At 42.5% G+C, this 13,811-nt stretch overlaps 2 protein-coding genes across 2 annotated transcripts in view; one reads left to right on the plus strand and one right to left on the minus strand.

The window, feature by feature from the left end:
* The window catches only part of LOC114892986 (proton-coupled amino acid transporter 1), a 94,104-nt gene that overhangs the window by 72,672 nt on the left and 7,621 nt on the right, over positions 1 to 13,811 (plus strand). The window lies entirely within an intron of this gene.
* FAT2 (FAT atypical cadherin 2) overlaps positions 1 to 13,811 on the minus strand; it is a 68,441-nt gene that overhangs the window by 6,985 nt on the left and 47,645 nt on the right. The window contains exons 19-20 of the mRNA XM_029218389.1: positions 12,349 to 12,494; positions 1,387 to 1,828 (exon numbers count right to left, since the gene is read on the minus strand). Coding sequence (XP_029074222.1) covers positions 1,387 to 1,828; positions 12,349 to 12,494 — 588 coding nt within the window. The remainder of the gene's footprint in view (positions 1 to 1,386; positions 1,829 to 12,348; positions 12,495 to 13,811) is intronic.

The following is a 13,811-nucleotide window of genomic DNA, read 5'->3' on the forward strand; positions in this document are numbered from 1 at the left end:
ATTAGAAAATGGGAGAATGCCAAGTGTTGACAGAGATGTAGGGGCCTAGGAATCTCACGCACTTGCTGGTGGAAGTACAGACTGCTGCGGCCATGCTGGACAGCAGTCTGACCCGATTTAGTCAAAGTAACTATTTGCATACTCTGAGTATGTGAATTCCGTCTCTGGGCGGTGCGTATGTATGTGTGTATGTGTGAAAAGTTCTCACACAGGTTTGTAACATGATGTGGGAGGATGTTCGGTGCAGCATTGTTGATGGAGGTGGGATGTCCATTGCTGGGAGAGTCCAGAGGGGAAAGGTGAGCGCGTGCACGCCTTGGAGTATTGAGCCGCAATTAAAAGCAATGAATAAGAATTACTCGTGGCAGCGTGGATGGAAAACTGTAAAACATGATATACCAGTTATATAAGTTAGAAATTCAAGCATGTGAAAAACAGTTCTTACATTTTGAAAGAACTCATTTTAAAACTTTAAATGTTTGCCTGTGGGTTTGAGGAAGGGAGAAGGCAGTGGAGTATAAAGGGCAATAAGAAAGAGAAACTGGGCTTCCCTGGTGGCGCAGTGGTTAAGAGTCCGCCTGCCAATGCAGGGGACACGGGTTAGAATCCTGGTCCCGGAGGATCCCGCATGCCGCGGAGCAACTAAGCCCATTCGCCACAATTACTGGAGCCTGCTTTCTAGAGCCCATGAGCCACCACTACTGAGACCTGCACGCCTAGACCCTCTGCTCCGCAACAGGAGAAGCCACCGCAATGAGAAGCCCACGCACTGCAACGAGGAGTAGCCCCCGCTTGTCACAACTAGAGAAAGCCCGCACACAGCAACGAAGACCCAACGCAGCCAAAAATAAATTTTAAAAAAAAGAGAGGGAGAGAGAAACTTAGCGCGCACCAATGATGACACTGAGATGTGTGATGACTTCAGCCTTCTACATCAGAGGTCCCCATTCGTACCCTTCCCCCATCCAAAAAAAAAAAGGAGAAAGAAAGATAGTTCTTGTTGAGGGAGAAAGAAGACTACTGGCCTCCCCTGGTGTAAACCTAGCAGATCCCTACTCGTTACTCACCAGACAGTAAGGGGAAGAGGGGGATATTTCCACTGAGATCTGCACCCTGAGCACGCCTCTCGCTTAACAGCCCTGTGACCTTGGGTGCGTCCCTTTACCTCTCTGGGTATCCCTTACGTAGCCCAGTGGCTTCCTGAGCAGTAAAATGGAGCTTTAATGGCTCTCTTCTCCGCCCTCCACCCCCACTCCCTCCCTCATAGGACTGTGGTGGAGGAATCGGCTTGGTAAACTCTATGGTGATACACGATTGCTAGTTCAACCTGGCAGGGTCCTCTGCAGAGCCTCCTGGGATAAGCCTCAGGGTCAGCCCTAGCCTTACCTGCCCCGCGGGTCTGTGAGCACTTTCCACCGTTGAGACACGGGTTCTGGCTGCACTGGTCACTGTGGAGGCAACACTGGGTGAGGGCCCGCCTCTCCAGCATGCCCGCCACCTTCTTGCCATGGGCCAGCAGCTCCAGCGCCTCTCCGTTGATCATGACAGCATCCAGGCAGCCTTCGAAGCCCTGGGAGACATTTGGGAAAGAATGCAAGAGGACGAGGCCACCCAGAAAGAGGTCCCTTTCAGGCCTCAGACTCCAGCAGTTCTCTGGGAGCGCAAGGGAGGCGTTGGCTGCACTGTCAACCGACAGGTGAACGGAAGTATCTGTCTCCTCCACCAGAACAGAGTGCCACTCTTGGTCATTCACACGAGACTGGGAGGAAAGATTTCTGTAGAAGCCACCTGGGCAATGGTATTCCAGCTGGAGCACTCCATCGACCAACTGTAAAGAAAATCCAAATGGCCATCAGCAAAGCCAAGAAGTACTTTAAAAATCCCTGCTCAGAAGCTGCCAGTGCAAAGAATGTTAGTTTATTTTCACAGATAGGAGGGGTAGTGTTTGGTGATTTTCAAGGCTGTTTTAGACATTGTATTTGTAGAGTATAGAAACCCTCAAAGTGCTCTTCTATGGTCTCATTTGGCCCTCGCCGCTCTCCATGGGATGGCCTGGGCAGGGATGATATCTCCATTTCAGAGATGAGGAAACTGAGGCCCAGAGATGCCTTGCTGATCAAGACCCTGTCTTTTGGATTCTTCACAGGCCTCTCCAGTATTCTATACTCCTCAGCCTTCAGGGATACCAAAAACCTCCCTCTCACCCCCACTCCCTTACTCAACAGTTCAACAGTTCTTGAAGTGGGTCTCTAAGACGATTTCAGGGCATCTACAAGGTGAAACTATTTTCATAGTAATCCAAGACATTATTTGCCTCTTCTACTCTGATTCTGTTACAAATATACAGTGGTGATCTCTAGACATGCGCTATCACAACAGATAAAGGCAGAAGTAGGTACGAGCCAGCTAGCTTCTATTAAGCCAGATGTAAGAGAAATTTGCAAAAATGTAAAACAATACCACTCTTTTTTTTAATTATGGAAAATGGAACAATTTTTCTTAAAAATATGGTATTTATGTTAACATGTAATGGGTTTCTTGTTATTTTAAAACTTCTCAGTTTTAATTTCTAATAATGAAAATGCCAATAGCTGTTACCCACATAAACAAAACTTCCCTATGATCCTCGATTATTTTTAAGAGTATAAAAAGTCCCAAAATCAAAAAGTCTGAGAATCACTGGGTTGGAACATTTTAGTTCCCTTCACCCTCGAGAAGTGGGACTACTTGTGGCCAAATAGTTTTCCTGTCACTCTGGGTTAGGTAGCGCTTTCTCTGGGTGAAATGTGAAGATCTAACCCAGTGTTTTCCAGAAGTTGGGCATTTGTACACCATCTTCCTGATTTTTGCCCTGGTTGAATTCTACCTATACCTTTATTTCCTTAAAAAGAAAACAGTATTATTACAGTAAATAGAAAACCAATATAACCTGCCATTAAGAAAAGACAATGACAAATATAAGTACAACTTATACAAAACATTGTCATTAAATCACTCCTTTCACTTACTTAGGACCACAGATCTGTTGATCCCTCCATCTTTTCACTGTCTCTCCCCTCTGTAATGTCCTCATTCCTCTCCTTACCAATCTTAAATTCCATAGCCAAACTCCTGTCCCTCTTTTACTTGGTAGAACTCACTTGGCTAATACACAAATCCGGTAAAATCCAACTCTCCCTCTATATATAAGTATCATGGAGCTGAACATGGCTGGAGAAAAACACACAGCTTTTGCTTATTGGTCTCCCTTTAATTTCATGACCATGAGTCTCAAATGAGCCCTTCATGCTACCCAACAATCGTACTATCTTGCTTAGTTCCCTCACTCTCTCAGATGACTATTTTCACAACTTCTCTCTCCTCAGACCCTTAACGTTTCTCTCCCCATCCTCGCTCTCAGCAATCAGATGGAAACTTCCAGGCACTCTCACCATCGTATCTGTCCACGTTGTCCAAAGCCAATCTCTCCATTCATGCACTAGATCCCACCCCACCCCCCTTACCTCCTGAAGGACAAGATGTCACTGACTTTCCTTTCTCCTTCCTACATCTTTGTTCACTCTCTACTGGATCATCCCAGTCATCATATAAACATGCTGTTATTGTTCTAATCTTTAAAAAAAAAAGTTTTCTTGAACGCACTTTTCCTGCCAGATAGCACTTTCTTTCTTTGCTTTCCCTTTGCAGCAAAATTCTACCCCCACCCACCATGACACTGAAGCCACTGGTGTCAGGGCACTCAGCATCCTTTGTGTTGCCAAATTCAATGGTTGATATCACTTCCCATCTTACTTGACCTCTCAGCAGCATATTATGCAGCTGATCACTGCTTCCTTCTTGATACACATCCCTCATTTGGCTTCCCAGATACAATACTCTCTTGGTTTTTCTCCAACATCATTGGTTGTATCTTTTCATTCTCCTTTATTGGATCCTCCTCTTCCCCAACCTCTCAGTGTTGGAGTATGTCAGGGATAAATCCTTAGTCTACTCTCTTTTCACTCTACACTCTTTGGTGATCTCCCCAGTCTCATGGCTTTGAATACTATGTATATGTGGAAGAATCCCAGATCTTCATCTCCACCCAGACCTTTCTCGCTAGATTTTGTTTGTCCAGCTCCACTAGTAGGTCTAATAGTCATCTCAAGCTCATATGTCCAAAACGGAACTTCTGGTCATCCCCCTTCCCCAACCTACTCCACCTGTATCCTTGCCCGCGTCTGTTGGCAGCAACTCCATTCCTTCAGGTTGCTCAGGTCAACATCTTACTCCTTGCTTTCTCTCGCAGCCCTTATTCAGTTCATCAGGAAGTCCTGTTGACCTTACCTTCAAAATCTCTCCAGAATCTGAACTCTTTTTCCCAGTTCCACTGTCATTCCCCTGATCTAAACTGCCATCAGCTCTCACCAGAATTACTGCCTTTTGGCTGGGTCTTTCCAATTCCATCTTTGTTCCTCTAAAATCTATTCTCAACACAGTAGCCACAAGGACCGTTTTTGCATATGTCACACCATGTTAATTCTCTGCTCAAAACCTTCTAATGCCCCCCACTTTGCTCAGAATAAAACTCAAAGTCCTTAAATAGCCTATGAGACCTTTATAGATATGACCCCATCCTATTACATCTCTGACCTCAACTCCTGCTACTACTGTCCCCTTGCTCACTTCACTCAAGCCATATTGACGTCTGAGCTGTTCCTTAAACATGCCAAGCAATCTCCTGCCAATGACTATACCCTCTACCTAGAATGCTGTTCCCCCAGAAGTCTACATGGCTAACTACCTCACCCCCTTCAAATTATTGTTCAATTATCACCTCAATGAAGCCTTCCCTAACCACCTTATTTAAAATTGCTACTTCCCACAAAAGGGCAGAATGCAAGCATCATCTCCTCCGCTCTGGCTTGGTAGACAACATAGCAGTTAGAGGCTCATCTTCATTGAGGGAGAAAAGCAGAATGTACAGAATGTACCAGGCACCTTCAAGATGGTGGAGGAGTAAGATGTGGAGACCACCTTCCTCCCCACAAATACATTAAAACTACATCTACATGTGGAACAACTCCTACAGGACACCTACTGAACACTGGCCGAAGACCTCAGACTTCCCAAAAGCTTTGCTTTTGCCTTTGTCCTAGGGTTCTGTCTGTCTGGGTTTTTTTGTTTGTTTTGTTTTTTATAGTATAGCTTTTAGGGCTTGTTATCATTGGTGGATTTGTTTTTTGGTTGGTTGCTCTCTTTCTTTCTTTACTTTTAAAGTTTTTTATTTTTAATAATTTTTTTATTTTAATAACTTTATTTTATTACTTTTTCTTTCTTTCTTTTGAATGTAGAAGCATTTAGGAGAATCCAGCTATATTTTATTAAGCCAGACATGAAAGAGATTTGCAAAGATGTAAAACAATGCCATTATCAGTAATTTTTAAAATACTGCTTTTCAAAAATTATGTTATTTATGTGAACATGAATTGGGCTTATTACTCATTTCTAAATGGATTAATAACAGCTATTTTAAGTGTTTCATGGTTTTAATTTCTAACAGGGTAAACATCACTAGATATAACTCACATTAACAAAAGCTCTTTGGGCTTCTTTCTTTTTTCGGATTCTTTCTTTTTCCTCCTTTTCTTCTGAGCCATGTGGCTGACAGAGTCTTGGTGCTCTGGCCGGGTGTCAGGCCTGAGCCTCTGAGATGGGAGAGCTGAGTTCAGGACATTGGTCCACCAGAGACCTCCCAGCCCCACATAATATCAAACGGCAAAAGCTCTCCCAGACATCTCCATCTCAACACTAAGACCCAGCTGCACTCAACGACCAGCAATCTACAGTGCTGGATGCCCTATGTCAAACAACTAGCAAGACAGGAACACAGCCCCACCCATTAGCAGAGAGGCAGCCTAAAAATCATAATAAGGGTCACAGACACCCCAAAAAACACCACCGGACGTGGTCCTACCCACCAGAAAGACAAGAGCCAGTCTCATCCACCAGAACACAGGTGCCAGTCCCCTCCACCAGGAAGCCTACACAACCCACTGAACCAACCTTACCCACAGGGAGAAGACACCAAAAACAACAGGAACTACGAACCTGCAGCCTGAGAAAAGGAGACACCAAACACAGTAAGTTAAGCAAAATGAGAAGACAGAGAAATACACAGCAGATGAAGGAGCAAGGTAAAAACCCACTGGACCAAACAAATGAAGAGGAAATACACAGTCTACCAGAAAAAGAATTTAGAGTAATGATAGTAAAGATGATCCAAAATCTTAAAAATAGAATGGAGAAAATACAAGACACGTTTAACAAGGACCTAGAAGAGCTAAAGAGAAAAAACAATGATGAACAAGACAATAAATGAAATTAAAAGTTCTCTAGAAGGAATCAATAGCAGAATAAGTGAGGCAGAAGAACGGATAAGTGACCTGGAAGATAAAATAGGGGAAATAACTACCACAGAGCAGAATAAAGAAAAAAGAATGAAAAGAATTGAGGACAGTCTCAGAGACCTCTGGGACAACATTAAATGCACCAACATTAGAATTATAGGGGTCCCAGAAGAAGAAGGAAAAAAAAAGGGACTGAGAAAATATTTGAAGAGATTATAGTTGAAAAATTCCCTCATATGGGAGAGGAAATAGTCAATCAAGTCGAGGAAGTGCAGAGAGTCCCATACAGGATAAATCCAAGGAGAAACACGCCAAGACACATATTAATCAAACTATCAAAAATTAAATACAAAGAAAAAATATTAAAAGCAGCAAGGGAAAAACAACAAATAACATACAAGGGGATCCCCAGAAGGTTAACAGCTGATCTTTCATCAGAAACTCTGCAAGCCAGAAGGGACTGGCAGGACATATTTAAAGTGATGAAAGGGAAAACCTACAACCAAGATTACTCTACCCAGCAAGGATCTCATTCAGATTTGACGGAGAAATTAAAACCTTTACAGACAAGCAAAAGTTAAGAGAGTTCAGCACCACCAAACCAGCTTTACAACAAATGCTAAATGAACTTCTTTAGGAAGGAAACCCAAGAGAAGGAAAAGACCTACAATAATAAACCCCAAACAATTAAGAAAATGGGAATAGGAACATACATATCGATAACTACCTTAAATGTAAATGGATTAAATGCTCCAACCAAAAGACATAGACTAGCTGAATGCATACAAAACCAAGATCCATATATATGCTGTCTACAAGAGACGCACTTCAGACCTAGGGACACATACAGGCTGAAAGTGAGGGGATGGAAAAAGATACACCATGCAAATGGAAATCAAAAGAAAGCTGGAGTAGCAATTCTCATATCAGACAAAATAGGCTTTAAAATAAAGACTATTACAAGAGTCAAAGAAGGACGCTACATAATGATCAAGGGATCAATCCAAGAAAGATATAACAATTGTAAATATTTATGCACCCAACATAGGAGCACCTCAATACATAAGGCAAATGCTAACAGCCATAAAAGGAGAAATCAACAGTAACACAATCATAGTAGGGGACTTTAACACCCCACTTTCACCAATGGACAGATTATCCAAAGTGAAAATAAATAAGGAAACACAAGCTTTAAATGATACATTAAACAAGAAGGACTTAATTGATATTTATAGGACATTCCATCCAAAAACAGCAGAATACACTTTCTTCTCAACTGCTCATGGAACATTCTCCAGGATAGATCATACCTTGGGTCACAAATCAAGCCTTGGTAAATTTAAGAAAATTGAAATCGTACCAAGTATTTTTTCTGACCACAACGCTATGAGACTAGATATCAATTACAGGAAAAAATCTGTAAAAAATACAAACACATGGAAGCTAAACAATACACTATTAAATAAGCAAGAGATCACCAATGAAATCAAAGAGGAAATCAAAAAATACCTAGAAACGAATGACAATGAAAACACAGTGACCCAAAACCTGTGCGATGCAGCAAAAGCAGTTCTAAGAGGGAAATATATAGCAATAAAATCCTACCTCAAGAAACAAGAAACATCTCAAATAAACAACCTAACCTTACACCTAAAGAAATTAGAGAAAGAAGAGCAAAAAAACCCCCAAAGTTAGCAGAAGGAAAGAAATCATAACGATCAGATCAGAAATAAATGAAAAAGAAATGAAGGAAATGATAGCAAAGATCAATAAAACTAAAAGCTGGTTCTTTGAGAAGATAAACAAAATTGATAAACCATTAGCCAGACTCATCAAGAAAAAAAGGGAGAAGATTCAAATCAACAGAATTAGAAATGAAAAAAGAGAAGTAAAAACTGACACTGCAGAAATACAAAGGATCATGAAAGATTACTACAGGCAACTATATGTCAATAAAATGGACAACCTGGAAGAAATGGACAAATTCTTAGAAAAGCACAACCTTCTAAGACTGAACCAGGAAGAAATAGAAAATATGAACAGACCAATCACAAGCACTGAAATTGAAACTGTGATTAAAAATCTTCCAGCAAACAAAAGCCCAGGACTAGATGGCTTCACAGGCAAATTCTATCAGACATTTAGAGAAGAGCTAACACCTATCCTTCTCAAATCTTCCAAAATATAGCAGAGGAAGGAACACTTCCAAATTCATTCTATGAGACTACCATCACCCTGATACCAAAACCAGACAAAGACGTCACAAAAAAATAAAACTACAGGCCAATATCACTGATGAACATATGCAAAAATCCTCAACAAAATACTAGTAAACAGAATCCAACAGCACATTAAGAGGATCATACACCACGGTCAAGTGGGGTTTATCCCAGGAATGCAAGGATTTTTCAATATACACAAATCAATCAATGTTATAAACCATATTAACAAATTGAAGGATAAAAATCATATGATCATCTCAATAGATGCAGAAAAAGCTTTTGACAATATTCAACACCAATTTATGATAAAAACCCTCCAGAAAGTAGGCATAGAGGGAACTTACCTCAACATAATAAAGTCCATATATGACAAACCCACAGCCAACGTCGTTCTCAGTGGTGAAATACTGAAACCATTTCCACTTTTTCAGGAAAAAGACAAGGTTTCCCACTCTCCCCACAATTATTCAGCATGGTTTTGGAAGTTTTAGCCACAGCAATCAGAGATGAAAAAGAAATAAAAGGAATCCAAACTGGCAGAGGAGAAGTAAAACTGTCACTGTTTGCAGATGACATGATACTATACATAGAGAATCCTAAAGATGCTACCAGAAAACTACTATACAAGCAGCTCATGCAGCTCAATATCAAACAACAAAAAAACGAATCCAAAAATGGGCAGAAGACCTAAATAGACATTTCTCCAAAGAAGATTTACAGATTGCCAACAAACACATGAAAGGATGCTCAACATCACTAATCATTAGAGAAATGCAAATCAAAACCACAATGAGGTATCACCTCACACCAGTCAGAATGGCCATCATCAAAAAATCTACAAACAATAACTGCTGGAGAGGGCGTGGAGAAAAGGGAACTCTCTTGCACTGTTGGTGGGAATGTAAATTGATACAGCCACTATGGAGAACAGTACGGAGGTTCCTTAAAAAACTAAAAATAGAACTACCATACGATCCAGCAATCCCACTACTGGGCATATACCCTGAGAAAACCATAATTCAAAGAGTCATGTACCGCAATGTTCATTGCAGCTGTGTTTACAATAGCCAGGACATGGAAGCAACCCAAGTAAGTGTCCATCGACAGATGAATGGATAAAGAAGATGTGGCACAAATATACAATGGAATATTAGCCATAAAAAGAAACTAAATTGAGTTGTTTGTAGTGAGGTGGATGGACCTAGAGACTGTCATACAGAGTGAAGAAAGTCAGAAAGAGAAAAACAAAGACCGTATGCTAATACATGTATATGGAATCTAAAGAAAAATAAATGGTTCTGGAGAACCTAAGGGCAGGACAGGAATAAAGACGCAGATGTGGAGAATGGGCTTGAAGACAAAGGGAGGGGGAAGGGTAAGCTGGGATGAAGTGAGAGAGTGGCATGGACATATATACACTACCAAATGTAAAATAGATAGCTAGTGGGAAGCAGCTGCATAGCACAGGGAGATCAGCTCTGTGCTTTGTGTCCATCTAGAGAGGTGGGATAGGGAGGGTGGGAGGCAGACGGAAGAGGGAGGAGATATGGGGATGTATGTATACGTATAGCTTATTCACTTTGTCATACAGCAGAAACTAACACACCATTGTAAAACAGTTTAACTCCAATAAAGATGTTACAAAAAGAAAAAGACTGTACCAAATGTGTCATTCTTTTGTATAAAACTGCACCATGTCATCAGTATCATTACTATTTAAAAAATGAACACAATTACTTGAGTGCTTGCTTTGTTTTAGGCACTGTGCCAAAAGCTTTCCTTGAATCATTATGTAATTCTCACGGAGTACAGAGCAATGGGTAAGAGCTCGGGTGCTGGAGCAGGTTGGACTGGCCCAGGCCCCACCATTTACTGCCTGTGCGGTCATAAGCAAATTACTTAATCCCACCAAGCCTCGGTTTCTTCATCTATAGGACAAGGATGATGACAGTCACCAACTTACAAGGCTCTTTCGAGGACTAAATTCTACAACACAGGCAATAAGGTGTCTGGCACAACAAGGGCTCAGTACTTTCTTATGACCACTCTACAAGGATGAGCCCCATTTTCATAGATGAGTAAATCGAGATGTAGTGAGATTGAGGCTCTGGCCCAAAGGACCGAGTGCCTGAGCAGGGATTCGAAAATGGGAGCTCAGCCATGCATATGTGCTGGTCACAGGAGCCTGACATGAACAACTGGCTCTCTTCAGTATATTTCCCTATAGCATTTTAATTTATTACAATAAGTATCTGTCATTTTTATTTAAAAAAAAAACCCATAAAGCTATTTTCAGAATTTAGAATAATATAGCAGGAAAGGAAAAATATAAAGAAGACTGTCCATGAAAATCATGACCTCCAGGCTTTTGATTTATTTGAGAGCTTTAAAAGCACAAAAGGACTGTGACTGTAGAAGAGAAATATTCTGCAGGCTGCCTCTCCTGCACACCACCCTGCTCTCTGAGCAGCTGACCTCCGCAAAGTTGCTGCTGCAGGGTTCCGCGTTGCAGGTGGACAGGTACACAAGGGTAGGGGTGGACAGTAGTGGTTACTGTGCCCCTCATTCTTCTTTTCCTTTTGGGACACTCTGCCTCCTTCTCAACTGATCTATGTTGTTCTGGAAAGGCTGGCCCCTCTCCCTGGCAGCCTTGGGGATAGTCACATGACTCAGACCTGCCAATCAAGGTCTGAGGTGGGACTTTTACCGCTGTTGGAAAGAGATGCTCCCTTTCTGCTGGGCTGGCTTGGTGGCAGAATGAAAGCCTGGGCTGCTGGGGCCACCTTTGCCATTACTTGGGGGGATATTTGTGGTCTTCTGAACAAAAGCAGATCTGACAGCAGGAAGGAAAAGGATCCTGTTGATATACTTTGAACACCTGGATCTACCCAAGCCTGAGGTCAACCCTTGGACTCTTCCATTACATGAGCCAATAGAATTCTCTCTTTTGTTTAAAGAATAATAATAATAAAATTGCAACTTCCCACATTCCTGATTCCCCTTAACCTTTTTTTTTTCTTTTAACCCAAAGCACTTATCACATTTGGACAAACTCTATAATTTTCTGGTTTATTGTCAGTCTCCCACCATAGGATGAAAGCTCTAGGAGGGGTTTTTGTCTTTTTCACTGATGAGACCCAAGCACCTGGAAGAGTGCCTGTTGCATAGTAGATGCTCCACAAATATTTGTTGAATGGATTAAATTCTAACTAGCTGCCAAAGTCTGCTTTCTCTTTGTCAAAATGGGAGATGGACACCTGTGATAGAGATGTTAAAATCAGGCAGGTACTCTGAGACTTTCTACAAGACATAATCAGAAGGACTAAAAGACCCTTGAAAGGAAATTCATTTTCCTCCACGTGGATTCCACGTACCTTAATGTACCCCAGCCTTCCACCCATCTTGGAAAACACTGGTCTCTTACTCAGCAAAAAATGATAAAAGCATCAACCAGGTCTAGGTGGCCTTACCCATCTCTCTTTCTATCTTCACAGGCTCTCTGTCATCCCACAGAACGCCTGACCTCTGTTGTCCTTGGACATGTATTGCCAGGTGGGGTGGCTTTGGCTCTCATGGCTGGCAAGTCTCGTGTTCTACCTAAGAGTCACACCCAGTATCCCTGAAAACCATGCAGGGGTTTCTTTGCAGAAGTGACCCTTCTTGGCCACCCCCCATGCCGCCTCACCTCCCCAGCCTGGCACACTCACAGGAAATCTCTCAGGCTGGCAGTGCCTTACCTTCAGGGAGAGACACACTGTCTTATTGCTGAACAGGAGGATGGCCTGTGACTGGAGTGTTTTCAGGCGGAAACGGATGTGCCCATTCTGAGCCTCTGGGAGACTGTACCGCCCGAAGCTCTGACCGCTGAACCTCGCGGCAGTACCTGTGAAAGCAACCAGAGGCACTGTCACCTCCACACAAAGTGGTCCCCACGGAGCCCTGGAACTGACTTTGTCTCATTCAACCCTTGGGTGGCAAGCATTTGCTTCCATTTTACAGATGAAATTTACAGAGGCTGTGGGGTTACTTGTCCAGGGTCACACAGTTAGACAGGGACCATCACCCTGCACACCTTCCTCTGGCCCCAGGGACCCTCGCCTTGGGTCCTGGCCTGGATCAGAAACTATGAACTCAAACCATTAAGAAAGCAAGAATCAAGCCAGAAAGGTCATCAGTCAAGTGTGCACAAGTCAAAACTTCTATCCTCCATATTTTCCATGTGATTTCTGACATCACTTGGGGAAGAAGGAGGTTGAGTTGGAGAGGATTTTGCATATGTGTGTGATTTCAGGGACACCACGAGGGCTTTGGCCTCAAGACATCTTCTTCATCATCAGGAGTGTAATCATTTGGGTAAGCACTTCCCACACGAAAGGAGTCGAGAGGAGGAGTCGAGAGACTTCTGTGGTAAAGGAAGAAGGTAGTGATAAATGGTGTGGCCAAAACTTCCATGTGCTCCATCCTCCGTGGCAATTGCTAATGCAGAATTGCACAGTGAGGAGTCTGAGACTTCACCTAAACTTGAGTTTTTCAAGCTTATTTGAACATGGGACCCTCTAGTGTGGACTTCGTACCCTTAGCCCTTGGAAATAGCATTCTGTGGAAACTCCTTTGGGACATGCTGTGTTATATTTAGCCATGCCCACCCCAGATTTTTTTTTTTTTTTAAATCCACCCTCCTCAGAAGTGAGTTCAGTTATTAAATCCCTCCAACCTCAGTGTGAATAAGCTTATCAGTTATCAGGAGAAGGGATGAGCAGTACAGGCTCCAGATTCCTAGGGAAGAGGATTGTTGAAGAGAGGGAACACAGGCCAAAAGGAGGAGAAAGAACCAGAAAGTGAGGCCCATGGGATTACAAGATGCTAAGATGCTGTCATACCGTATGTCTAAAACGCTCTGATGCTGGCAGTTCCATTCCGGTAGGTCATTGTTGGATGGGATATTGCAGGTGATCTAGATCAAGAATCCCCAAACCTGGCTGAGTATCAGCATTAGCTGAAGAATCTTTTAAAATACAGAATGCTAGGCTCTACCCTTAGTGAGTAAGATTCTGTAGTTCTGGTGGCACTTGGGTATCTGTATTTAAAAAATCTCCCCATGATGGGTGTAGCAACTGGAAGAGAGCCCAAGGGAGGTTTCTGAGATGCTGATCGTATTCTGGCCCTTGATCTAGGTGATTACCTTGATCGAGGCTCGTTA

This window comes from Monodon monoceros, unplaced genomic scaffold, assembly GCF_005190385.1.
Source record: "Monodon monoceros isolate NGI ecotype Baffin Bay Population unplaced genomic scaffold, NGI_Narwhal_1 Super_Scaffold_12, whole genome shotgun sequence".
Lineage (NCBI taxonomy): Eukaryota > Metazoa > Chordata > Mammalia > Artiodactyla > Monodontidae > Monodon > Monodon monoceros.